A 27,697-nucleotide genomic window follows, 5' to 3' on the forward strand; every position below is an offset into this window, starting at 1 on the left:
TCTTTCATATTTTATTATATGAAATAATCTAAATTTCTCATGGTCAAGTGAAGCAACAATTAATTCCTCCCTGAACATGTGGAATGAACATTATTTCATACTATATGGTTCAGTCAAGTTCATCCTTATTGTAATGAAATATTGTATAATCCAAACAATTAAAAACAAAAGAAATAGTGAGGGACATTACCGACCGTCTCATTTGCATGTCAGTGAGTTGTGCATATCACTGTTTTGTGAAAAATAAGCGAAACTTTAATATGTAATAACTTTCTTATTTTATATCTGATTTTGATGAAATTTTCAGCGCTATGCTTTGATTTTTCTCCATCGATTCAAACCAACTTTTTCTGGGGTGGACTTGACCTTAAAGGAAGTGGACCAAATAGGTTTTCTTCTTTTAATGATGATAATAATATGTGTTTTTTATGATTTGAACCCAGTTAGTCTGTAATTCCAAAGGTTCATTATTCGTAAGGTTCTCTGTTCCGAAGGTTCATAATTCCGAAACAAGGAAATTGCCTTTACCTCATTGTTCGTTAATCCAAAAAAGAAAAATAGTTCGTTAATCTGAACATCGTGTTCGCAATTCCGTAGGTTTGTTTATCCGAAAACAAAATCGGGTTTGTTATTCCGAAGGTTGTTAGTCCAAAAACGAAATAAGGTTCATTATTCCAAAGGTTAGTCCGAAAACGAAATAAGGTCCATTATTCCAAAAGTTCAGATGAGGTATGACTCACAAATATCTGAGAAAAAAAAAACTTATAATAAAAGTATAGGCGCGGTTCTACCTGCCCCCTCGTTACCCACCCTCCCCTCCAACACCCACATTTCACACCCTCAAACACTGCACTGTAATACTAGTAATGTACTCGACTCCCACACGTACACACATGCACTCCATCCATGATCCGAACGCCTCGTCTTATTGCTTTGACGTTCGAGGACCAAGCCAGGCCCGACGCTGTAGGGTAAGTTCCACTTCCAGATATTTAATATTCGTCTTTAGATTCATTGGAGAATACAAGTGGTTGCTTTCAATTGTTGGAATACTTTTACTTAAGAGATTATAATTTAAATTGGTGAAAATTTACTTGAAAATGGACGTGATGATAAATAATATGATCGCGAGTTTCTTGTCCCTGCTTAGCTTATACGGTACCGGTAGACTATACCGTTACCGTCGTATGCAATTTATTTTCACACATAATGAATTTAGGATAACACGATTCCGTGATGCCTTTATTCCAATTGCATAGGAGCTAATTCGCCTGGTTAAGACAATCGTCTATCCCGAGGATTTAGAATCAGATCCAAGTTAGATTCTACTAGAATTTCTAGGCCCACTCACACTAGTGCCAGGTTAACCAACGTGTTTACGCAATGGATTTAATTTAGAGTTGTCGGTTAACATCGCTTCATACATGAATAATGTGGCCAAATCGTGGTTTTGGAAACCACTCATAGATTAGTGTACGCGCATTTGTGTAGGCCTACAAAGTGAATGGAGGTGGAAATAGGGAACCATGCGTAGGGTGTCTGAAGCCACACTGAAAAGTGTCAGCATAAAACAGGCTGATTTAGGGGAAAATGTGGCACATTTTTTTCACGAAGTTCAGGCTGCTAGAAAAATGTGATCTGAATTGATTATTAACTTGTGTTTGGCATGTATGGAAAGAGAAAATTCAGGGGCTTCTTTTGACAGTAAGGACAAGTTTATATGATCATTATAAATAAGGATTTAGAGAAAATTTTCAAACTCTTATTTATGTGTGTGTTGAGATTGCCATTTCCCCATGCGTTTTCTATGGGAAAATGAAATTTCTGTTTTGCACATTTTTTTTCATTTCGTCGCAATTTTTCATTGTGATCTGGTTTCAAAATCTTTATAAAAATCATACCATCAGAAAGAGCATAAAAAATCCTATTGGACTCTTTATGGACAAGTTTTTGGCATTAATGATAAATTTATAACAGCTCTCGGAAGCTAAAAATTTGGATTTGTGTGTGTCCCATTTCTTAACTACACAGTCTATGGCAGAAAAATGCTGAAAATTAACCTAATTTCATTCTTCTTTTTTGCAGCCAATAATTGGAATTTTTTCAAAAATGTTACATTTCTGTCAGTCTGAAGGTCATTTCTCATCAAATTCACAAAGAAATTGTGATATTTTCTTGAAATAAGAAAAATAATTTTTTTCTCCAGACACCCTACCATGCGTGCGACTGAATAAAGCGCTGCTGTATGAAGTGAATGGTGGTTACCTATATCACGATAATGCCAATAATGTTAGCCGAAACTCATTCTGCTACTCACCAGGGCTTTTTTCTGGTGAAAAGCGATCCATTTTATTTTTACCAATATTTTTCTATTGTATCCTATTGCCAGACACCTTTATTTCAGTGCTTTAAAAATGACAACTAGAGGAAATACAATCAAGAAAAAATTGCACTTGCTATTCCAAATATTATTAAAATTATTTTATATTTACCAACCATTTTCTTTGCATCGCACTTGCCGCATACTCCTCCACGTAAAACAATTATTTTTGTGCGCGACAAATTACATTTATAATGATTCTGGACGCGCGCCGGACGGGTAAAGATATCCTTGATTATAATGATGGAAGAACAAATTTCTGTGATTTTTTCTTACATCATATCATGAATAAATGCTAACTTTTTGTTTGCTTTTTTATATCGAATCTGAGCAGGTGTTGGTAATACTAATAAATTTGAGTTTGTTAACTTAATTTATTTTTTGGTTAGCTGCACGTTTCATGGCACTTTCCAGTGCTCATTCGTATTGTGACGCTCATCAAGTTCTATCGATGCGCTAGCTGCCGATCGACGGCTCTACTCACTGTAAACCTCGCGCACTGTACCTTGAGAACTAGCCGTCGACGATCACCCACAATACACCACACCTCATCATACGATCGAAGGAGCCGACAAGATTGAAATTCGGCAAATCAGGCCTATATTTCCGTTAGAAAATATATCAATTGTTAATGCAAAACTATGTTATATGATATTTTAAGCATTTTCTGTCATTTTAGAGATAAATAAAAGTAAAAGTTTGATTTTTTCGCCCTGTTTTTGCAATCTTGTTCTATGTATTGATCTGTGAAAATGAATTGCGGAAGTCTGACGGTACGAAATTGTTTTCAAACGCATTCATATGCGTGTCGGGAATCACAATAGTGTCCAGTAATACAATACGTGACTATAGGCCTATAAAAACCACATAAAAAAAGCAAAATCGCTTACCTCGGCCTGAATTTAAGTTGCTTCGCATGTCTCTTCCACGAAAATAAGAGGAAGGTCATTGGTGGCATGTGTGTGTGTATTTGAGTTTTGTCAGACGTGTATTAATCAGATATGATTATTTACGTCTGCGACCGACCTTTGATGTCACTATCCGGAAGACGTGACCAGTCCAGGGCTCGAACCTCTGAGCTTCAATTTGTAACTTCCCCACATAGCTTGGATTACAGGCGCACACCACAGCGCCCACTTGGCGCTAATAAAATTCACAATCTTAATTCAGCTTGTTGGTATTTTTAAAAACTAGATTCTTGATTCATTGTATGCGCAGTTCCCATGATTGTTCTATAAAATGTAGACACCAATAAATTCAATAACTTACAAAACATACTTATTTATTTTGGCTGACGATAATACTTTTTGAAAAACATTCAAAGCGATGACAAATTAAACCAACAAAAATAGAAGATACATACCTTGAACGAAGCCCACAGTGCTACCGTTCGTTTGTCAATAAACGTTCCACTGAAGTCTTTACAGTAAAAAGACTGGACACTTTGCCGTCTTCGCGTAACGCTTTGCATCAATTTATTTGTAAAAAGATTTTATGCCTAGTCTTTCCCTTGTAGTGTCTTTAAATCACGTGCCCTCTTTAGCTAATTAGATGGAAAATTTGGGAGTTAGAAGCGATGTCCGTATTTTGTCAACGAGAAGAAAAATCAACGCTTAAATGACGTTAGTATTAGAGGGATATTCACATTCACTTGGGTAAGCTTGTAACCGATTTGCAATCAGCAACCGATTCCATTCGATTTCACCATAATTGGCGATCACTTGCCGATCTTCGATCATGCCCCTTGAAGGAAAAAATCGGAAAAAAAAAATTGGCGTAGATCTAGTTACAGTGCGTGATTGTTCAGAACATATTTCAAGATTGTTATTGAGGTGCTAGCTATTTAGTGGTCGCATTAATCAGAGAAAGACGCGGTATTATCTCTGACGATGTTTACGAGGATAGATATCTTCTCTTCCACATCGTGGTCATAGATGCCGCCGTGAAATTTTTAAAGGTCGTTTTAGGTGCGTTTGTTATGGACAATATAAGATCGTAATAATCGCTTCCCATTTCCCGTGAAATTTTTAAAGGTCGTTTTAGGTGCGTTTGTTATGGACAATATAAGATCGTAATAATCGCTTCCCATTTCCCGTGGCTCATACCCCTTAAACGACATTGCCCTGGGCGGCTACACCCGGCCACTCGATGTGTTGTGAACTGGCAGACATCTTACATGTTCGGGAGGGGCTACAACGGGCTGGTTCAGACCCGTCACCGTGGATAAACCGCACCCCCGGCTTTTGCTTCTATCCCGCTGAGAAAAAGGTGGGGTTAATAGACCGTTACTTACGGTATCCTGTGCGTTTGAGGTCACATGTCCAAGGTCAAAGGTCGTTTAAGGTCAATGAACTTTGTTTTCTTTTTGGTTAAATTAGCATCCTAACTTCGAAAGTTTATGCATCTAGTTCATGAATCAGACACCCGGGGGGGCCACTTACATTGACGAGTGGATACCATGTGCGACCAAAAAAACACGTAAAAAGGATGTCTTTTTCACGATAGGGCACATTACGTACGTAACGTGATAAGGGTGTCAAAAACACAAAAATAATGAAAAAAGGGTATCTATTTCGCTAGGAAGATTACGTGTTTAGGGTCAAATTTGCGGGGATGATAAAATAAAATTAAAATGTTTTATAAAGGATGTCCTTTTTGCCCCAACACTTCCTGTTTAGAGTCCGATTTGCGCGAGGTGTAGAAGGATGTGGGGTCGTACTAAGCCAAATAAGGTAAAGCCGACGACCAAAGGACCCTTAATACTTGTTTAGGGGTTCATTTCAGGTAATATTTGCCAAGAGTATCGTTTTGTTTCCAATACTTGTTAAGGGTAAGGTTTCACACGCCAGTACTTGTTAAGGGGTGCATTTTCAGAATATGGAAATTACGTGTTTAGGGTGCTTTTCGAGACCCCATGGTCGCGCATGGTATCCACTCGTGAATGGAAGTGGCCCAGGATCAGACATAAGGGTAATCAAGTATAGATTATTGTTTTGCACACGTCTTAGGTCACATTATCAAAGTCAAAAGGTCATTTAGGGTCAATGGACATAGTGTTTATAATCATATGAATGTTTTCTTTTGTGAATAATTCTGCAATAGCTGTTGCTGCTGCTTTATTGAATTATGTAATGCAGACGAGACTGCAAAGAAATTCAACTTGTTAGATGATTGAGTTTTATTTGTTTTGTTCCCAGTGTTTGAGCTTCTTTCTTTGTTTTCTTTCCTTCTTTCTTCATCCTTTCTTCTATAGATCCTTCCTTCATGCCTCTTTTATTCCTTCTATCTAATCTTTCCTCGCTTTCTTTCCTTCGTTTTCTGTGTCTATTTTTGTCTCACATGCATAGCAGAGTGAGACTATAGGCGCCGCTTTTCCGACGGTGACGGCTGCGGCGGCATCAACATCAAATCTTAACCTAAGGTTAAGTTTTCGAAATGACATCATAACTTAGAAAGAATATGGACCTAGTTCATGAAACTTGGCCATAAGGTTAATCAAGTATTACTGAACATCCTATTAGAGTTTTATGTCACATGACCAAGGTCAAAGGTCATTTAGGGTCAATGAACTTTGGCCGATTTGGGGGTATCTGTTGAATTACAATCAAAATCAAAACTTTAAAAGTTTTTGGATTTGATTCATGAAATTTGGACATAATAGTAATCAAGTATCACTGAATATCCTGTGCAAGTTTCAGGTCACATGATCAAGGTCAAAGGTCATTTAGGGTCAATAAACTTTGGCCGAATTGGGGGTATTTGTTGAATTACCATCATAACCTTGAAAGTATGTTGGTCTAGTTCATAAAACTTGGACATAAGAGTAATCAAGTATCACTGAACATTCTTCTTCTGTGTAGTCTGCTTCCTTCAATCCTGAAGATTCTTGCAGAACTTGGTGAGTAGTGTGTCACAAGGATAAAGTGCATGTGTGCATTTTAGGTCACATGACCAAGGTCAAAGGTCAATGAACTTTGGCCATAATGGGGGTATCTGTTGAATTACCATCATAACTTTGCAAGTTTATATCTGACTTTTGAAACTTGGACATAAGAGTAATCAAGTATCACTGAATATCCTGTGCAAGTTTCAGGTCACATGATCAAGGTCAAAGGTCATGTGAGGTCAATGAATTTTGGCCACATTGGGAGCGGCGTAACGAAAAAATATGCGAAGCCTTGGAGCGGATTTCTCTCTTCTTTTTTCTCAATAAGAAGAAAATGCTATGCCTTGGAGTGGCTTTCTTTGTTCTTTTTCTCAACAAGGCAAAAATGCTATGCCGTGGAACGGAAATTTGAGTGTGAAAATGGGGGTCCCCTCCGTGGCACATACCCACTATGCATTATATACTGAGTGCCCCCCCCCCCCCCGGGGGTATTTGTTGAATTGCCATCCTATCTCTGTAAGTGTATTGGTCTAGTTCATAAAATGTGGAAATAAGAGTAACCAAGTATCACTGAACATCTTGTGCGAGTTATAGTAGTTTTCAAAGTCAGCACTGCTGCTATGTTGAATCGCGTGATGCAGGTGAGATGACCGGAGGCGTTCCACTTGTTTTCTTCACTCTTCCCTTTCTTTGCCTTTGCTTTTTCTTTTTTTTTCCTTCTTATTTTCTTTAATTTTTGACTTCTCCCCTCATATTCTTGTTGTTTATTTGTTCTTTCTTTTTCTTTCCTCTCTTTCCTTTCTTTTTCTTCTTCCCTTAATTCTTTCCTGTTTTATTTTGTTATTCTTTCTTTCCTTTATTTTTATTTCATTCCTCCCTTCTCCCTTTCTTTCTTTCTTTCTTTCTTTCTTTCTTTCTTTCTTTCTTTCTTTCTTTCTTTCTTTCTTTCTTTCTTTCTTTCTTTCCTTCCTTCCTTCCTTCCTTCCTTCCTTCCTTCCACTGGCACTTCTGCATGATTGCATGTTAGCTTATAAGCAATGGTGCACATAAGCGTTCGTACTGTGTTAAAGTAAAACTGACATTAATGAGGTAAAACAAAATCAAATAATTTAGGGGAAAAAATCATGAGAATTTATAATTTCAATTTGCAAAGTCAACGCTGCTGCACATTTTATAGCGTACAGTTCATGCAGTAGATACTGGAGTGTTTGCCTTCAACTTGTCACAGTATTTATAACCCATTTCTTTTTAATGTTCTTATCTTGCAGAGGCAAGATGAGATGACACTGGAATGACTGCATAATAAAAATAACTGACCCAGGAGTAGGTACACAGCTGTTATGAAGACGTTTTTTATTGGTGACTGTTGCATAATCTATGAGCCATGGGTATGGTCACTAGCTGCTGTGGGCGGAGGCCTAAGAAGTCCCGCCTCCATAGTGAACATGATCTCATGTCACCAAAGAAGAAGCGGCACCGTCGTGACATCAGTGCTACATATAGTGCCAATGACTTTGTCATGACACTGGATCAGCTTAACATTAACCAAGCAACAGAAGAAGAGCTTATGACCTTACCAACTATCAGCCGCAACATTGCCCGCAACATAATCCAATATCGCAACCACATTGGTGGGTTTCGGAAAGCAGAAGATCTAGCTCTTGTGTCTGGAGTAGGTGCTAATAAACTTGCTTTAATTCGGATGGAGATATATTGTGGGAAATATGATCCTGGCAGTCACTCTACACCATCATCTAGTCGAAAGAGTAGTCACCGTTTGAATGCACTCTTGAAACAAAGTGTTGAAATAAAAGTGGATGTTAATAAAGCTACAGCAATTGATCTGAGCAAAGTATCTGGAATTGGAACAGATTTAGCGCAGCGTATCGTAGATTATAGGAATGAAGTTGGCCAGTACAAGTTTCTTACAGATGTTAGCAAGGTACCTGAAATAGGGACCTATTATTTTGAAAAGATTAGACACTGTTTGACTATCGATGATAATGAAAGCACGTGTAGCACATCAACTACCATGTCAATCATGGAAGACTTCTCCTCAGACTCACTGCCACTCTTGCGAGACCGGGAAAGACCCAATGGAACCTTACCATCTGGTTATGGGGGATCAAAAAAAGTCCATGTCACATCTGCAACACAGACGGACAATACATCGATGCCTACTCCATTTGCTACAATGCCAAGGAGAAAAGGACGAATGATGCTACGTCGAACACCTTCTCAACGGATTGGTAGACTACGTGTAGCATCATGGAACCTTCAGAAATTAAGCCTGGATAAAGTTAAAAACCCTGGAGTGAAGGAAGTCATTTGTATGACCTTGCTGGAAAATGGGTAAGCTTGAGTTACAATAGTAATTATTCTTTCTCTAAGGATAACTTCAAATGAATAATGATATGTACTGATAATCTCTGGTCCAATCAGATATCATTGTTGTGTGTATGATTCGTAACAATAAGAAAAAAAAATCAGCATTTGAGGCACGTTTTCTGCTTTATTTTTTAAATCAATTTTCCTATGAGTTGCTTTACTTTATGTTATTCTCTGTATTTCTTTCAAAAGTGGCTTCTGATAGTAAGTAGCATCTGAACATTTTGACCCACTTTTAAAAACCAATAAATCAAATGATTAATTCCAGATTTTTAGCTTTTTTTTTTAACAATCCTTTTTTTTCATTTAATGTGAATTTGTAACATACATTGTACCCCACTCAGAAAATAAATAAATACGTTTTCTTGTTTTGCTTATTATGGTTGCAATTTTATCCGAGAGATTGTAGCGGGACCTAAAACTTGGCTATGTAGCCTTGTCAGAGATATTATATGTGCGCCTGCATTTTTGCCTTGCTATCGACTTGTTTTAAAAAATTTATTTATGGCATGTGTTTATTTCCTGGTAATATAATGCTTTTATAAGCCTCCGGCCTTTTACCTTCTGTGAATTTCTGTTTTACTATAGACTCAGCCTAATAGCTTGCCAAGACATTGTAGACAGTACTGCATTAGATGAGGTAAGTTCACCATACATGTAAATTGATTGAATCATGATAACAATTCAAAATCCACCTGGGCCCTGTCTAACAAAGAGTTATGATTGATCCAATCAATCGTAACTCTATTGAAATCCATCCGTGTCATAATTTTCTCTATGAAAAATTTGCACAATGTACTTTGTATGCAAAGAGGAGCTCAGTGAATTTTCAAGAAAACAATGAATGCATGAATATACATAATAGCTACATGTAGAAAATATTTTGAACAAATTATGTTGACGTTACTGGCCGTCCATAGTTGCGATTGATTGGATCAATCGTCACTCTTGGCAAGACGGGGCCCAGGGTTTACATCTGTGTGTGCTGTCTTAAACAGACTAATTTCTTTGTTTTTAAGGCAGTAGATTTTGTCTCTATTACATTGTACATGGTGCTGCATACAAATTGTTGATGAAACGTGCAAATCCCATTGGAAATGTGTACTGTAGCAAACTACAGCTGCATGCACTTAATATGCATATGCGCCAAACAGTCATATCCAGGGTGACCAGACGTCCCGTATTTCCCGGGATTGTCCCGTATTTTGCTTCTTTGTCCCGGCGTCCCGACAAACCCTTCCCGGGACGCCTATTTGTCCCGTATTTCAGAATATTGAACAAAATGTATTTAAAAGTGACGATTTTTCATCAAAATAACCAATAGATGACGAAGCAGAGACAACAATAAAATCGATAAACTTTTGAAAGTTCTGCGGTGATTTTCTTGCTAACCCAATACATCGCAATTAACGAACTGGCCTCCTGCCATTGTGTGGCAGGCTACTAGCTAGGCATGTAGGATCGGAGCAGATTCTCTCCACCAAACATGCCAAAATACTCACAAAATCGGCGGGAAATTTGTATGATTATATTATGGGTTCTCAGATTACTGATTTGGAGATGTAATCGGAGGAACAAGTTACTGAGATTTCATAACTAGATTTAGTTGTTTCAGCTTTCGTTTTGAGTCTTGTTGTGTATGATGCCGCGATGTTTCATTTAATTTTTGTCTCACCTGCGAAGCAAAGTGAGACTATAGGCGCCACTTTTCCGACGGCGGCGGCGGCGTCAACATCAAATCTTAACCTGAGGTTAAGTTTTTGAAATGACATCATAACTTAGAAAGTATATGGACCTAGTTCATGAAACTTGGCCATAAGGTTAATCAAGTATTACTGAACATCCTATTAGAGTTTCATGTCACATGACCAAGGTCAAAGGTCATTTAGGGTCAATGAACTTAGACCATGTTGGAGGAATCAACATCGAAATCTTAACCTGTGGTTAAGTTTTTGAAATGTCATCATAACTTAGAAAATATATGGACCTAGTTCATGAAACTTGGACATAAGGTTAATCAAGTATCACTGAACATCCTGCATGAGTTTCACGTCACATGACCAAGGTCAAAGGTCATTTAGGGTCAATGAACTTTGGCCGAATTGGGGATATCTGTTGAATTCCCATCATAACTTTGAAAGTTTATGGATCTGATTCATGAAACTTGGACATAATAGTAATCAAGCATCACTGAAAATTTTGTGCAAGTTTCAGGTCTCATGATTAAGGTCAAAGGTCATTTAGGGTCAATGAACTTTGGCCGAATCGGGGGTATCTGTTGAATTACCATCATAACTTTGATAGTTTATTGGTCTAGTTCATTAAACTTGGACATTAGAGTAATCAAGTATCACTGAACATCCTGTGCACGTTTCAGGTCACATGACCAAGGTCAAAGGTCAATGAACTTTGGCCGAATTGGGTGTATCTGTTGAATTACCATCATAACTTTGAAAGTTTATGGATCTGATTCATGAAACTTGTACATAAGAGTAATCAAGTATCACTGAATATCCTGTTTGAGTTTCAGGTCACATGATCAAGGTCAAAGGTCATGTAAGGTCAATGAACTTTGGCCATGTTGGGGTTTTTTGGTGAATAACCATCATATCTCTGTAAGTTTATTGGTCTAGTTCATAAAAAGTGGACATAAGAGTAACCATGTATCACTGAACATCTTGTGCGAGTTAGAGTAGTATTCAAAGTCAGCACTGCTGCTATATTGAACCGCGTGATGCAGGTGAGACGGCCAGAGGCATTCCACTTGTTAAGTAAAACAAAATCACTTTCAAATTTTATTCATTTCTAAAACAGTTTTTTTATTTCAAAAATATATTTGAAAAACACCAAATTTCATTATGATTTTGTTAGATGATTAGAGTTTTGTGCTTGAAGTTTGAACTCTTTTCCTTTTTCTTTCTTTTCTATCCTTCTTTCTTCATCCTTATATCCTTCCTTCTTGCTTGTTTTTGTTCCATCTATCTTTATTTCCTATTTGTCTTTCCTGATCCTTTCTCTCTCTGTGTGCTCATTTTCTTTCTTTCCTCCCTTTTTCTTACCCGTCTTCTTTATTAAATTTCCTTTTTTATATTTCCTTTATTCTTTTTTCTTAAATTTTTTTTTCTCCCCCTCCCTTCCTCTCCTTTTTCTTTTAATTCTTTCTCTTCTTCCATTATGTTTTCATTCCCTCCTCACTTCATTCTTCCTCTCTTTCCTCATTCCTTTCATTCTTTATGTTACTTTTCCTTCTAATTCTTTCCCTTATTCTTTGTTTGTTTCTTTCTTTCAAAGAATGAAGGAAACAGTTTTCTTTCCTTCATTCTTTCTTTCCTCCTCCTTTTTCTTACTTTTTTTCTCTCCTTTATTTTGTCTTTCATACATGTATTCTTCTTCCATATTTCTTTTTCTTTCTTTCTGTATTCAATTCAAAGAATGACGGAAACATTTTCTCTCTTTTATTCTTTCTTTCATCATTTTATTCTGTCTATTCTTTTTTCTCAATTCATCTCTTTTCTTTCGTCTTTTCTTTCTCTCCTTCATTCTTTCGTTCGCCCTTCCAATTCTTTATAATTTGTCACAGGTGTAACAGTGTGTAGCCTTCTTTGTTGATCTTTTTTGTCGATTGTCCCGTATTTCATTTTGTGAAATCTGGTCACCCCGCTCATATCGTCGACACTGCATTGATTTTGCACGTGAAAAAGCCATATGACGTTTTGACTGATCGCGGGCATTGAAATCACGGTCATTTGCGTTTTTGTACAGGGAAAAATCTAAACCGCTCAAATCAAAATTGCAAGCATGTAATTCTTCTGCGATATTTTCTCTGATCCTTTGTTTTGTGTAAAAATAAAGACACCAATGTCAAGCAATTGTCTTAGTCTTTCCAACCATGTATTTTTCTAGCAATGGATATGTTACAAGGCTGGGGAACTAAGTGAAAATTATAGTAAACATTGAGGTTGATTTTTCTCTGAAATGGGTTTGAACCATTGTACGTGTGATACGGCAGTTTGGATGACCACCGAAGAAGTGTAGGCCTGTGGACCTAGTTTATAAAACTTGGACATAAAGAGTAATCATGTATCACTGCACGTCTTGCACGAGTTTCAGGTCATATGATCAAGGTCAAAGGTCATTTGGCATCAAATAAACTTGGTCTATGTTGGGGCATCAACATTGAAATCTTAACAAAAGTTAAGAAGTTTTTAAATGGTACTAGATCAGGTCACATGATCATGTTCAAAGGTAATTTATGGTTAGTGAAATTAGTTGGAAAGGTGTTTTTTCTCGCCTCCATAGCAGAGTGAGACTATAGGCGCTGTTTTCCAACAGCAGCGACGGCAGCGTAAACATTGAAAATGCGTTGCTGTGTTTAGTACTAGTAGTTTACAAGCTTCCATTGGTATCTGATTTTTCAATTTTACTTTTGGGTCTGGTCTGAGTCTTAAAGTTTTTTATTATCATAACTTCAAAAGTTTATGGACTTGTTTCATGAAACTGGGATATAAAAGAAAATATCACATCATCCTGCATGAGTTTCTGGTCACATACTGTAACCATGGTCAATGAACTTTAACTATGTTGGAGTTATCAACATTGAAATCTGAACCAAGGTTAAGTTTTTGAAATGTCCTCATAACTTTGAAAGTAGTAGATCTATTTCATGAAACTTGTATATAAGAGTAATCAAGTATCATGGGTTGTCTTGCATGAGTTTCAGGTTACATGATTGAGATCAAAGGTCATTTTGGGGCAGTGGACTTTTATAATTGGGGTATTTTTTAAATGTAATAACTTTGAAAGTAAATGGATTTTTAGTCATGAAACTTTGACATATGGTAATCAAATCTCATTTTGCACAAGTTTCCGGTCACATGACTGAGGTCAAAGGTAATTTAAGTTCAATCAATTTCATACACACGTCATCGTATTAGTTGTTTTCAAAGTCAGCACTGCTGCTACATGTACATTGAATTGTGTATGCAGGCAAGACTGCCAGAGGGCAGAGGCGTTCCACTTGTACGTGAATAATTATTCAGTATTTGTTTTCGAGTCAGCATTGCTGATCTATATTGACTTGCGTAATGCAGGTGAGACTGCCAGAAGAGTCCGATTTGATTATAACTATAACAACATACAATATTTTTATAACCAACCAAAAGGGGACACAATTTTCTGTTTAAAAAATACATGTGAAAGTTGTCCTAACCACTAAGTTACCAATTTGAGATTTACATAGTGATTTCATTTCTTATGGAGCTGAAATTAATTCCTGGCCCTGTTGTGTAAAAGTTAACATTGGATGGCAAAGATACCATAATAGTAACTTTTATGCAATGGGGCACAGGTCCAATTTCAGTCAAGCCTTCACAATTCAGTGTTTCTTCTTTTTTTCTCTCTCACTCAAATAATTTTACTGGCAAGGATGAATTTAGCTTAATAATGGACTTACCATGCATAAACTTGCTTAAGTTTTATAGAAAGTAGAAATAAATTCTGCAATTAGATTAGCATTCATGTGATTTTCATAATGCTACCTACGTGTACTGACCTTGATGTATGTGATGGTGACACAGCAAGCAAATATTTCAAGTACCCCAAATACTAACTCATGCTTTGTTGGTACCCAATTGCGGTATCATTGTGTGTGTGCAATTATGTGAAAGGATTCGGGCCATTTCACTTCAAGTTGGTATTGTTTTTTGTTCACATTATACACACAATAACATTTTTCCATCTATACAATTCTCAGAATATTATCAACACTAAAAGTATACAGAGACTTATCGGGCCATTTCACTTCAAGTGGGTTTTGTTTTATTCACATTTGCACACAATGAAAAATATTCCATAATGTTATCAAAATTATTATTAACACTTAAAAAGTATACAGAGACCTACAGCCTGGTTGGTTACATGACTATTAAAGGACAGTATTCACATTCATAATAAGAATAGTGCCCTGTTGTGCCAGCATGGGTTTTTAGTTTTATCATAATTTTACGGCAAGAAGTTAAATGCAACAGGCCCCAGGTATAAATGTCTATCCATTTCTCAATATAGCAGCATGAATGTAAAGTGTGGTTGTTCCCTTCAGGAAAGTATTTGCATTCATGACACTGAGGCCAATTTAGATTAACATGGCCTTCTTATGGCGGGATAATTGATTTTTTTTTCTTCTTCTGTTTAAAATTTATTATAGAATCTATAAATTACTAAAAAAATGCAAGCCATGGACTATACATGATGACATTATATCATGGAGCTAATAGCTCCATGTTGTAATCTTTCACTGACTGCTCACATGATATGCGAATGATTTTATCAAATTGCAGGGCACATTTTGTTTGATGTCATGCACACTATTAGTTTTTCAACAAATAAACGTGTCGCCATACTTCTTAATACAAATATGATCATCTTTGGCAGATTTGTTCAATTCTTTGAGCCAATTGTGAATTGTATTTGATGACATATGGATAATGTCAACTTTTTACACAGATTTATTTTTTTTAATGACAGATTTTTCCTGTCATTTGTTGTCATTTTGCACTTTTACGTGTACCAGTTTGAGATAAAAGATAATAAGAAAAATATTGAATACCATTTAGGAACATGAAGCAATGAATACATGAATTGGGTCTATATATTTTAAGCTACTTGTAACTGATAATATTAGTTGACAGCAAAGTTTATGATATTTATCTTTTTACGAAAATGCACAAAATCATCAAATGAATACACAAATTTGCCTATAAGTTCTATCCATTTAAACAAATCATATCAAAATAGACTGAAGAGAGATTCACTTGGTTTAATTGTGAGCCGGGCGGTGGTGGGGGGGGGCTTCCATTGATGAGTGGATATCATGCGTGTCCAAAGAAACATGTAGGGTCTCTCTTTTTAAGATTGGGCGTATGTAACGTAATAATGGTGTAAAAAACATAAAAATACTGAAAAGGGGTATATATTTCGCTAGGAAAGCTACAGTATGTATGTTTACAATCCAATTTGCAAGGATATAAAAAGGCTAGAATACTTTAAAAAGGATGTACTTTTAAACTTTTTACGCCAACACTATCTGTACGTGTTCAGGGTCCGATTGAGTGAGGTGTGGGAGGAGGGGTGGTACTAAACCCAATGTAAGTAAAGGTAAAGCCGATGTATATGATCACGTCTATGACAAGCTATTCTGTTCTGGTCAGTATGCCAATAGTTTTTTGGGAACATGGAAAAGACTTGTTTAGGGTGCTTTTCAAAACCCCATGGATGCGCAGGATATCCACTCGTCCCCTCCCCCCCTCCAATTGTGAGTAAACAGTTTGACATAAGTTTCTTCTGTGACATATGGTATGTGATCATGCCATTTCAAATGACCCTCAGATCATGTTGGGACTTATTCTCTTTTCCAGTATTCTCTCTTTTTATTTGACTGATTTGTGACACTTCCTCAATACACACAATTTGGTCACTTTTTTTGAAAAAAATCTTCTTAAAGAACATCAAATTTGGGCATTTTACTGATGTATAAAGAAATAAGAGAATGGATCCTTATTTAGAAATTCACAGTTATAAGACCGTCTTGTGACATTCTTGAGTCATATTCCTTGAATCAAAATGATTAAGCTTTGAATCAAGGCTAATCTCAGCTGTCAACAGGAAGAACATACTGGCATCACGCCACTATGTATCCTGATTGACTACATGTATTGCTTTGAAACAATATTCTACAAAATGTGGAGAAGTGAACTTTGATTGATATGGGGTTATACATTGTAAATGCAGTTTTTTACAATCTTCATAACATGTATAAAATTGGTTTCTTCCTTATTTTTATTACACATGTATTTATCTGTATTTTTAAGGACTCTCTTTGTAAAATGTATTTTCCATAAAAAATAATGATACTATTAATGATGATAATAATAATGAAAAATAATAATAATAATAAATAAATGATAGTAAAAATAACAACAATATTTTATGATAATAATGCATAGGAAAATTCAGATAAATGTAGCTTTAGTTTTGTGAAGCATGATATAAGTGTAGATCTACACCTTGACAAGTGTTTTTTGTCACTTGTTTGCTTGAACTTCAGACTCGGGTCTATACATTGTAAATCAATATTGAAGATAACTTGGTAGTAGTTTATTGACATCACTGAACAAACAATTGGAATCTTAATATTACCCTTTTCTCAAGGGCAAAATTTTTCTAACCCCGTACTCAAGGTGCAGCTTAAGCTTAACGTAAATGGCAAGTTAGCTCCATCTAGAGTCCGGGGGGGGGGGTCTTTTTATTTGCAGTGGGCTAACCCCACAGGTTACATTATTATTAATGATTATTTGACCTTGCAAAATAACAGGGTTATTGCAATGTTTAATGTGAAAGTCTGGGGTTAAGAGTCATTGCAAGAAAAGAAACCTGGTCAAGTCCAGGACAGTGCTCAAGCTTCAATGGATGCCACAGAGTCAATGATGCCGTCAAATCAGAGATAAGCGCTCATGAATGGCTACCACTTGTCCAGGATTACTAAATTATGTGTTAAAAAAAACAAGTATTTCCTTAGCCTGGGTTAGGCAGAAATTTTGCCTGTTCAAAATGTATAAATCATAGCACAGGGTTTACAATAGTCAGATTTAATAAAGATTTAAAAAAAAATAGTGAGAAAAAGGTAGGAGTATTAAAGTCAGAATATATCCACACCACCTCCCACTTCCCTGTCCACACTAAACAGATATCCTAAAAACCAAGCAATTGTCAAGATGACTTCTAATAAAAAAGAGTTTGTTGCACTGTCTGATAGAGTGACTTGCATGTTGTAATCACAAATTTTGTACAAATGGTTATTAAGTTATGAATTTTACTGGAGCATGCAACACTGAAAATGATACCAATTTTGCATGTTACTTTCATCCATTGGGCCATTCTTTGAAAGGTGAACCTTTTTTTTTAAGCGAAGTTTTAACTTATTGACTTTAAGCTGCATATTCAAATAGAGCAATGTCAGCAGTTTCATGAAATGCATTTTTTTCATGATTTTTGCAAACTGTCATTCCTCATTTGCATCAATTAACATGTATGATAATTAAATGTGAAAATTATATATAAAAAAAAAATTATTTGAACCGACCTGGATTGTGAATAATGGTTTCCAAATCCCAAGTTTGATTAATGTTATAATGTCGAGATATGATTGTATTCCTCTTGATTTGAATAGAAATAAAACTGTAAAATTTATTGTTTTAACATAATTAAAGGAAATTAATTACTTTCAGATGTCACGCAGGTGACCCCAAAACACAAAAAGGGTATGCCCCCTCTAAACCAAGGCTCTGGTCTTAGCATTTTTTTTCTCCAAAGCTAGATCTAGTGTGCCTTGCATCTCACCAAATATGAATCCATAGTAAGTGTTAATTAGATACATCATTAGCTAAGGACATGGTCACACACATGAACCAGTGGTCACGTGTTTGACTAACAATGCTTTTGCCTGAAAACAAAACATGCTATTTCAGGAATATGTAGATTACTTGACTCTTTAGCCCTCCCTAGCTTATCAGTGCTTTTGTTTGATCAATTTTATTGAGAAAGAATCTCAAACATGAAATCAAAGTAAAAACAAGACATGTGTACATGTAGGTGCTTCTTTTCATCTGGTGGCATTGTCAACGTTAAATCTCGACTTCACCAAGATTAAGATTTTGAATTGTCATAGCTTTATTGAGTTTACGAACTTTGTTTATAAAACTTGGACATCAGAGTAATCAAGTTTTAATTAAATTAATTTTCTGGTCGCATTATCAAGGACAACTTTGACTTTGTGGACTTATGATTATAATATTCAAAATTTAACCAGGGTTAAGATTTTTAATTTCCAAGATTATTTTTGGAGTTGAAGTTTATATTCCATGAAATTATAATGATTATGAAGATTTGACAAACGGATGAATGAATTTTCTTGTCACTACTCAGAGATATAAAAAGGTTATCTACATGTAAGTGCCAATTCAAAATGGAATGAACTGACAAAGTTTCTACAGTGTAGTTCAATAGTAATAGACTACTGGTAACAATTGACCCCCCCTCCCCCTTAATATTGCTTTAGGGGCTCAAAAATCGTGCATGGTTTACAATACAAGTTCAGAAGAGTGTGAAATACTGTCTTCATTTTTTTTCTCAAATCCAATGTTTTTATTCATAATTATGTTTAGGGTAAGTTGGAACATGTTCCAACTAGCCCCTTCGTTTGTTCCAACTAACCTCAGAGGCCCCTGTGACATAAGCTTACAACACAAAAAGGGACTTCACCATGGCATACCTTGTGTTTTAGCTTGTTACAAGTGTCCATTTTTACCCCCAAACAGGCCTTATGGATGATCATACATGTACAGTGTACTTTTAAATGTTAATTTTTTTTAAATTTTTTTTTTACCCAGGAATCATTAGATGTTGACTATAAACAAGTGAAAAACCTCTGGCAGTCTTGCCTGCATTACGCAATTCATTATTGCAGCAGTGTTGACCTTGAAAATAAGTTTTTAATAATTATTCACAAAAACACCATGCATATCATTACAAAATGTAATTTGAATGACCCTTAATGATGATCTTTGACCTTGATCATGTGACCTAAGAAACCTGCAAGACGGTCAGTGATACTTGATTACCCTTATATGTCATTGTTTCATGATGTAGATCCATTTCACTTTCAAAGTTATCAACAAATGCCCCCTAGCATGGCCAAAGTTTACTGACCTGGCTTAATGACCTTTGACCTTGACCATGTGACCTGAAACTCACACAGGATGTTTAATGATACTTGATTTACTCTTCCCCGATTGTGCAAATTTTGTGAATTTTGTGATTGCATTTTTATTTAGGTCTGTGCGGAGCTAAACAATCCAAGTCTAGGACCAGTGAAGGCCTGGTCTGGACATCGGGGGAATTGGACCTGCATCACAGCCTATTCTGATGATAGACGGAACCAGGTATAAATCACATGAAGAAATTCTTTGGTTAAATTTTATGGTTTTTTTTGTGTGTTAGTGCAGGTGTATCAAACTATCAGCTTCATGAGATTCTTTTAGAGAAGCACTATTTTCAAAGCATCTTAGTAAGGAAGCTGAGAACACTGTAACAGGAAGCTTATATTGTAGAAATTGATATGATTTTTGTGATTGATATGCACATAATAACTATGTGTACTGTAATCAATCGTATAGATTAGCCTCGAGTCAATCACTAAGCTTTTGTTGTTGAGCCAATTAAAGCATAAGCAGACTTCAAACACCCAGTTTAACACAATTGCAGTGTCCATATTTTGTCTTCTTTTTACATATTACAGCATTGGTAATGTTCGTTAGACATGGTCTACTATTCATTGAGAATACATGTTACATACCAGATGCTCTGCACAATGGCATTTTGATACACTTAACATTAATTATTTGCAAAGTTACCAGTTTGCACCAAATACTAGTACTTGACTTTTCGTAAGAATCCAAAGTTCTCAAATACAGCTACATGTATGTATTTGATTATTAAGCAAAGGTACATCATAACTCTCCTAATTTCAATAACTGTTTATTTTTTTTATCAGAGCATTGGAACCTGTGGGTACTTGTGGGATACCAGCCAACATGTCCGCCTGAAGCATTCATACCGTCTGAAACCGTCATCTAACCAAACCATCTCTTTAGCAGGAGGGATACCCTTCCTTGGACGCTTTGCTATTCTTCATACTGAGATCACTATCCTCAATGTTCCTTTCAATACAGATGATGATCATATCAATCATCAGCATGAGGTGAGCTTTACAGTTGATTGCCAATTGGTCTACATCCTCTTTATCTATTTTCCGTTTGGTCTCATCTCATATGGTCTAATCCTACTTCATCTCAACCAGTTAGTCTATCTGTACTACATTTGGTCTAATTGCCCTTTAGCCCAGAATACCGATTTTTATCTAACATCTACTTAGTCCATCACTTCTGTATGATTAGTTGAATTGTTTATGAACCAAATATTCTTTTGACAAAGTAAAGATAATAATTAGACAAAACAGAGCCTTGACCAACATGGCATCATAGTAGGCCTACTAATTGAGTACTAGACTGAATTGGTTAAATGTAGACCGAGCCTCAAACCAAACTGATAGAAGAATGAATAGGTTTAGTCAAGAAGACCGAATAGGTACATGTATTAGCCTATCTGAGATGTAGATCTGTTTTATACTGCGAGAGTCTGTCTAATCAAGGAGATACTAATTATCTTCTTCAAGTTGGTCTAGTGTGCTCCCACTTTTTGTCCCATGGCTATTATAACAGCTAGTTTACTTTTCTGTAGGGCACATGTTCATATGATAGCATAAATAAGAATAAGAAAGAGCACCAAAATCCTAAAGAGGTCGGTGAGAGGCATAGCATTATGACAGGGGTTTATTCATGGCCATGTATTTGTTGGCCTTAAATTTGATAGCTAGAGCTCAGATATTTCTTTTCATTTTCCAAATTGTCTTTCTTTTTTTTCCTGTGTATCCAAGTGGTACTTATTAGGAGATTGGTGTTGGCAGGAGTGTGTCTGATTATTAATTTCTTTTTATTTTTTTGTTATTTATTTTTTCATTATTCATTAATTTTATTTTCTTCTATTTTACTTCATTTCAATCCATTCATTCATATGTTCATTAATTATTTGATTTTATTTTATTTCTTATTTCATTGTTTTATTTATTTATTCGATTTATTTATGTATTTTTTTGGGGGGGGGCAGGGATTACATTGATCCTGAGATTAATTCCACCATTGATTTTTATGTAAAGAGGGAATTGCCAAGTTGCCATTTAGCAGCGCACCTGAGTGTTTACCTATTATGTACCATACAAGAAAACATAATTCATGTATGTAGTTGAATACTGTGAAATGATCATTGTAATAATGACATGTGTGTGGGATGTAGGATATCCTGGTCATTATTGGATATGAACTTTTCCCCATGTGAGAGGAAAGTCTGTTCACCTGTAAAGGAACATAACTATGCTGTTTTATAAACAGTCAAGATACTTTTACTCTGTGAGCACTGAAGGTGTGATTTCCTTCTCTTTTGCAATGTATATAGAGGCCAAAAGTTTACATACACCCATGAAATTCAGTGAAATTTGTTTACTTGCCAAACATCGTAACATTTACTATATATTCAGTAATATAATTCTTCCATGAAGAATTTGGTGTCAAATGAAAGAGCGTATTAAGCTCTTTCACATGATTTGGATGCTTTTGGGAATATTTCAGGTGAAATTTCTTTGAAGAAAACAAGTAATATTTGTGCCAAATGTATTTTATTGTATCTTACATTTTCAAACATCATTTCATAGAAATCTATAAATGTCAAATGTATGATTTATATTACATTTTCTATCATATGTCACCACTGAACAAAAAAGTGTAATCTGAAATGTTCTGTTTTTGTTTGTGGTAACTCCCTTAGGAACTCGGCAGGACAGCATTTTTTGCTGGTAAACGCCAAGCTGGTATATAACCAATTACCTTGGAAAATTTTACGTCTAGGTTAATCAGTCATAGTAGCTGGCGTAATAGATGACAGAAATCACTCTTGGGCCTTTTTATTAAAGTGGAGACAATGGCAGAGTTGGGATTCGAACTCACAACTTTGCGATTATGAGTCCAATGCTCTAACCACTGGACCACACGAAGTGTTAAGAAGTAACTATCACAAATATGAAATGTTTTTGTCAGTTTTTATTTATATTTGTCTAAAATATGAAGATTTTTTGGGGAAAAAAATACACCTACATATTTTTCAGCTATTGATAACAAAGCAATGTGATGAAGGGACATTATATGCTCATTTTGTTTGATATCAAATTTGTCATGATAGCACAAACATCTTATAAAATACACTAAATTTTATGATGTTTGGCAAGTGTCAACTTTTCTTTGAATTTCTTGGGTGTATGTAAACTTCTGGCCTCTAATGTATGCTGGATCAATATCATACCAGTATTTTGTGTTTTATGAGTTGAAATGTATTTGGTAGTGTAATATCCTGAGTAATACAGCGTTTAAAGTAAACAAATAACTTTATATTATAACTTAGTCAAATTAACAGTAGCAGGGGGGTATGTTGATTTTGTTACCAACTCCCTCTGTTTTCCTTGGGCAATGACACACAAGCCTCCCTGATTTTTTTTCAAGATTATAAAATGCCTCCTCCAATTTTAAAAAACTTGAATAGAGTTTTGTCCCCAGCATGCTTTGTTTTTATTATTATTTTTCATATTATCATTATTATCATCATTATTATCATTATTATTATTATCATCATCATCATTATTATTATCATTATTATCATTATCATTATTAGTAATATCATGTTGTTTCATCATGACTTTATTCAAGTTCAGGACAGTGATATAATTTGTACATATCCGTTTTATTCCAAACGAATGGCAGGTCAAAGAAGTTACAAAACAAGTAAAACATACCAATATAGAAAATTATTTGGAGTAACAAATGCAGGAGATTAATCAGTTAAAGCTGTCATTTATACCATATCGAAATAAAAAACACTTATTCAATTTTTTGCAGTTTTTCATTTTCTTTATCTACTCTCTTGACTGTGTCCTTGTTGCATATTATTTACCCTTTTCATGGGTATTCTGATGGCAATGGTATCTACCATAATTGAATTGCTTAACAGCTAGTAGATAGCTGATGTACATTTGTATGGATGAGGTAAATCAGAGAAAATATATTCAATCAAATTTTCGATGCAAAATGAGCTGGATGCATTGTTCTCTCAGTGAATATCTTTTGTTTATTAAATAAATTCTTGAAATCCTCTCATAGAAATTACCACCACCTCAATTACCTCCAAATAAACATGAAACCCTCGTCCTGTCTCAACCATCGTCATTGTTTCTTGTGTTATTTCCTCCAGGATTTCCTGTCCATTGAAGCATTAGGCCGTACCATTGAACAGTACTTCCCAGGTAAATAAAGCAAGATTAGTCATCTTAGTACCTTTGATAAATTGGTTCTGAATGTGAGCACTTAAATCTTAGCAATGATGTTGCTAGAAGTAGAATTAACAGCACTGCTTTGTTCAAGATTTTTTCTTTAACTAATTAGCATTGGTGAAAGTGAGAGGACAAAATATTATTTCTTATATGATTTGGATGGAGCTATCTTTCTGAGAGAAGCTGATAATGACCCAGTGTGTATCTCAATGCGTGATACCGAAGTGTAATGATGTTATTTCATTTTGGAAACAAATTGCAACAAAAGGAAAGGAACTTGAATTCATCCAGAAAAGACACCTTAATAGCCCAATTGAAAAAAAAAAAGTCTATAACAAACTTTAGTGGATGTGATGTCTTTATGAATTTATGTACTCTTACTTTATATATTTTATTGTACTTGATGAAATTTTAAACTGTGCAATGCATGTACACACAGTGCGATAACAAACACAAGTTATTATTACTTTATTTGAATAATGAGTACATTGATATGTTTACTTGAGCATGTCCAATACAGTCTTATTGTGTTGTGTTTAGCTGTGGGAGGGGGGGGTTAATGTGTAGAAGCACTTTTCGCTCTTTTTCATGCATTTGTAACCTTTGTTACAAGTTAATGCAAAGAAATGGAACTTGGGAGTATATTGATACTTTTTGTCTCACCTGCATAGCAGAGTGAGACTATAGGCGCTGCTTTTCCAACAGCGACGGCGGCGGCGTCAACATCAAATCTTAACCTAAGGTTAAGTTTTTGAAATGACATCATAACTTAGAAAGTATATGGACCTAGTTCATGAAACTTGGCCATAAGGTTAATCAAGTATTACTGAACATCCTATTAGAGTTTCATGTCACATGACCAAGGTCAAAGGTCATTTAGGGTCAATGAACTTAGACCATGTTGGGGGAATCAACATCAAAATCTTAACCTGAGGTTAAGTTTTTGAAATGTCATCATAACTTAGAAAATATATGGACCTAGTTCATGAAACTTGGACATAAGGTTAATCAAGTATCACCAAACATCCTGCATGAGTTTCACGTCACATGATCAAGGTCAAAGGTCATTTAGGGTCAATGAACTTTGGCCGATTTGGGGGTATCTGTTGAATTACAATCAAAACTTTAAAAGTTTTTGGATCTGATTCATGAAACTTGGACATAATAGTAATCAAGTATCACTGAACATCCTGTGCAAGTTTCAGGTCACATGATCAAGGTCAAAGGTCATGTGAGGTCAATGAACTTTGGCCACATTGGGGGTATTTGTTGAATTACCATCCTATCTCTGTAAAGTGTATTGGTCTAGTTCATAAAACGTGGAAATAAGAGTAACCAAGTATCACTGAACATCTTGTGCGAGTTGTAGTAGTTTTCAAAGTCAGCACTGCTGCGATGTTGAATCGCGTGATGCAGGTGAGACGGCCAGAGGCATTCCACTTGTTACTTTAATATTGTCCTTTTGTTACAGATAAGGAGAGCATGATCGTAGCATCAGATCATTTTCCAAGTCATGACCTCTCTGATCTATCACCTTTGATCACTTGTGGTTTGATTCATGTGTCACCAAAGGGTCAGATGCCAAACGGAGTTGACCATTCGCCAGAACTGAAGCATACTAATAATCTTTTCTTCAGCAATGAGCTACAGAAGTGCTTTAGAGGTAAATACATGTAGTAAGCATTTAAGGCTTATCATAGTAACTACAGTATTTAGGAGTCACTCAAAAAAAAAATGTCACAATTTACAAAAATCTGTGTGTAGCATCTATCAGCCTGCTGCTTCCCACCAATATGACATTTCATCAAGACAACACAGTATCAATCGAGATGTATACTGTATCTTTAATTGATGGCCAATGACTCTCCAACACAAATACAAAGGCCAGAAATGTGTGAAGTTATGGATGTTGATAACAGGGTTCCCAGCCCATCAGGGAATCAGGGAAAATTAATTAATTTACTTCTTTCCAGTCAGGGAAAAAATAAGGGAATTTGATTTCTTTTTTAAATGCCTGAAATGAGGAAAAAATCAGGGAATTTTGATTGGCCCAAAAGTTGAAAGCACGGTAGTCAGTCAGACTCTGTTATATTTTGTTGCATATCAAACAATATCCATTGAATGACTGGTTATGGTACTTTTTTAGTGTTTACTAATTAGTTTTACATTATTGTTTTTACACTGAAAATACATGTAATTCACTGCAACAACTTAGGAAACATTAGATAATTATCAGGAAATGTTTAAACTTCATCAGGTAAAAATCAGGGAATTTTTTTTTTGTGAAAAGCTGGGAACCCTGTGATAGGCTAATATGCGTATTCTAGTCAGAGCATCGCTGGCCACCAAGTACACATGATATACAATGGCCATGCATAAGTATTATTGTCCTTAAAAAAAAGGTTACTGCAAGGAGATGTAAATAGCAGGAAATTATTCTAGTTGGTTTGATTTGACCCCATCTGATCCTGTTGGCTAAATAAAAATAAGCATGAATGATTAAGATTTGTACACCTACATAAAAAAAATTGTATAACAGCATATCTGCTTGCCGTCTCTGATAATTATTTTTCATTCACTATCAAATTGACAATTTACTATAAACCTTTCGTTTCATACATGTACCTTGTTTTTTAATTGCAAAATATGATCCCACTCTATTTTTGTTGTACATGTTGAAAATGCTATACTTCTTGTTGGTATTTAAGCAAATACATATCAGTTATTGAAATAAAACTGATTTTTAAGATTATCTCTCAATAGGAAGATATATACAAAAGTTATCATGTGCAGCCACTAACAATATGATATGACTTAGGGTGGTGTGATTTTGAACATGCATCCAGACCAGTGAGAGAGCCATGATGGCAAATTGCTCATGGTCAGTGTTTATCTGTAGCCCTGCTCTCTCCTTTCCCCTCCCCCTCTCTTTTATTCTCTCTCTCGTTTGCTCACTCATTACACTCATCTTTTCAATGTTGTTTTTTTATGTAGGTTCATGTGGTGTTATCAAGGAAGGTCTTTCACATCCACTCATACCAGCAGGCTGGACCTGGGGTGGACTGGTAACAGATCACTCTATAGCCTGGGCAGAGCTTATATTCCAGTTATGATCATTTCTCTCAGAGGGGATAAATAATGGTATAATCCATGGGTGGACTGGTATCAGATCACTCTATAGCCTGGGCAGAGCTTATATTCCAGTTATGATCATTTCTCTCAGAGCCTCTGTCAGAGGGGATGAATAATGGTATAATCCATGGGTGGACTGGTAACGGATCACTCTTTAGCCTGGGCAGAACTTATATTCCAGTTATGATCATTTCTCTCAGAGGGGATAAATAATGGTATAATCCATGGGTGGACTGGTATCAGATCACTCTATAGCCTGGGCAGAGCTTATATTCCAGTTATGATCATTTCTCTGAAAGGGGATAAATAATGGTATAATCCATGGGTGGACTGGTATCAGATCACTCTATAGCCTGGGCAGAGCTTATTCCAGTTACGATCACATCATATAATACATAAATGCAATCATTACAGGATAACGTCAGCTTAATGGATAGCGCCATATTGTCAGATCTGGCTCAGCTGCGACCCGACTAAAAAGGTGCATTTTTATCCGATATCAACACCCAAGATAGTGCAACACATAATAGTTGGTGTTATGCATGTATGTGATAGAGAGAGGATAAAGAATGTTGGAATGAAGAATGGTGTATTCCATGGGCAGACTGGTATCAGATCACTCTATAGCCTGGGCTGAGCTTATATTCCAGTTGTGATCATTTCTCTCAGAGGGGAAAAAGAATGGTGTATGCCATGGGCAGACTGGTATCTGATCACTCTAAAAATGGGCTGAGCTTATATTCCAGTTATGATCATTTCTCTGAAAGGGGATAAATAATGGTATAATCCATGGGTGGACTGGTATCAGATCACTCTATAGCCTGGGCAGAGCTTATATTCTAGTTATGATCATTTCTCTCAGAGGGGA

The 27,697-nt window shown here is 35.7% G+C and overlaps 1 protein-coding gene across 1 annotated transcript; it reads left to right on the top strand.

The window, feature by feature from the left end:
• Nucleotides 1-863: 863 nt before the first annotated feature.
• Nucleotides 864-26,810, top strand: LOC121408072 (endonuclease/exonuclease/phosphatase family domain-containing protein 1-like). Its single transcript, XM_041599402.1, has 8 exons — nt 864-971; nt 7,535-8,618; nt 9,243-9,294; nt 19,541-19,648; nt 20,260-20,466; nt 23,619-23,670; nt 25,169-25,360; nt 26,692-26,810. The coding sequence occupies exons 2-8, from the start codon at nt 7,651-7,653 to the stop codon at nt 26,808-26,810; spliced, it is 1,698 nt and encodes a 565-aa protein (XP_041455336.1). The 5' UTR covers nt 864-971; nt 7,535-7,650.
• The last annotated feature ends 887 nt before the right edge of the window (nt 26,811-27,697 follow it).

This window comes from Lytechinus variegatus, chromosome 2, assembly GCF_018143015.1.
Source record: "Lytechinus variegatus isolate NC3 chromosome 2, Lvar_3.0, whole genome shotgun sequence".
NCBI lineage: Eukaryota > Metazoa > Echinodermata > Echinoidea > Temnopleuroida > Toxopneustidae > Lytechinus > Lytechinus variegatus.

What these genes read in the sequence shown, in the direction of transcription:
- LOC121408072 (XM_041599402.1), top strand. Translation starts at nt 7,651, where the DNA reads ATGGGTATGGTCACTAGCTGCTGTGGGCGGAGGCCTAAGAAGTCCCGC. An exon ending in CTGATGATAGACGGAACCAG is followed by an intron (nt 19,649 to 20,259) that starts GTATAAATCACA and finishes TTTTTTTATCAG; the next exon opens with AGCATTGGAACCTGTGGGTA. An exon ending in ATATCAATCATCAGCATGAG is followed by an intron (nt 20,467 to 23,618) that starts GTGAGCTTTACA and finishes TATTTCCTCCAG; the next exon opens with GATTTCCTGTCCATTGAAGC.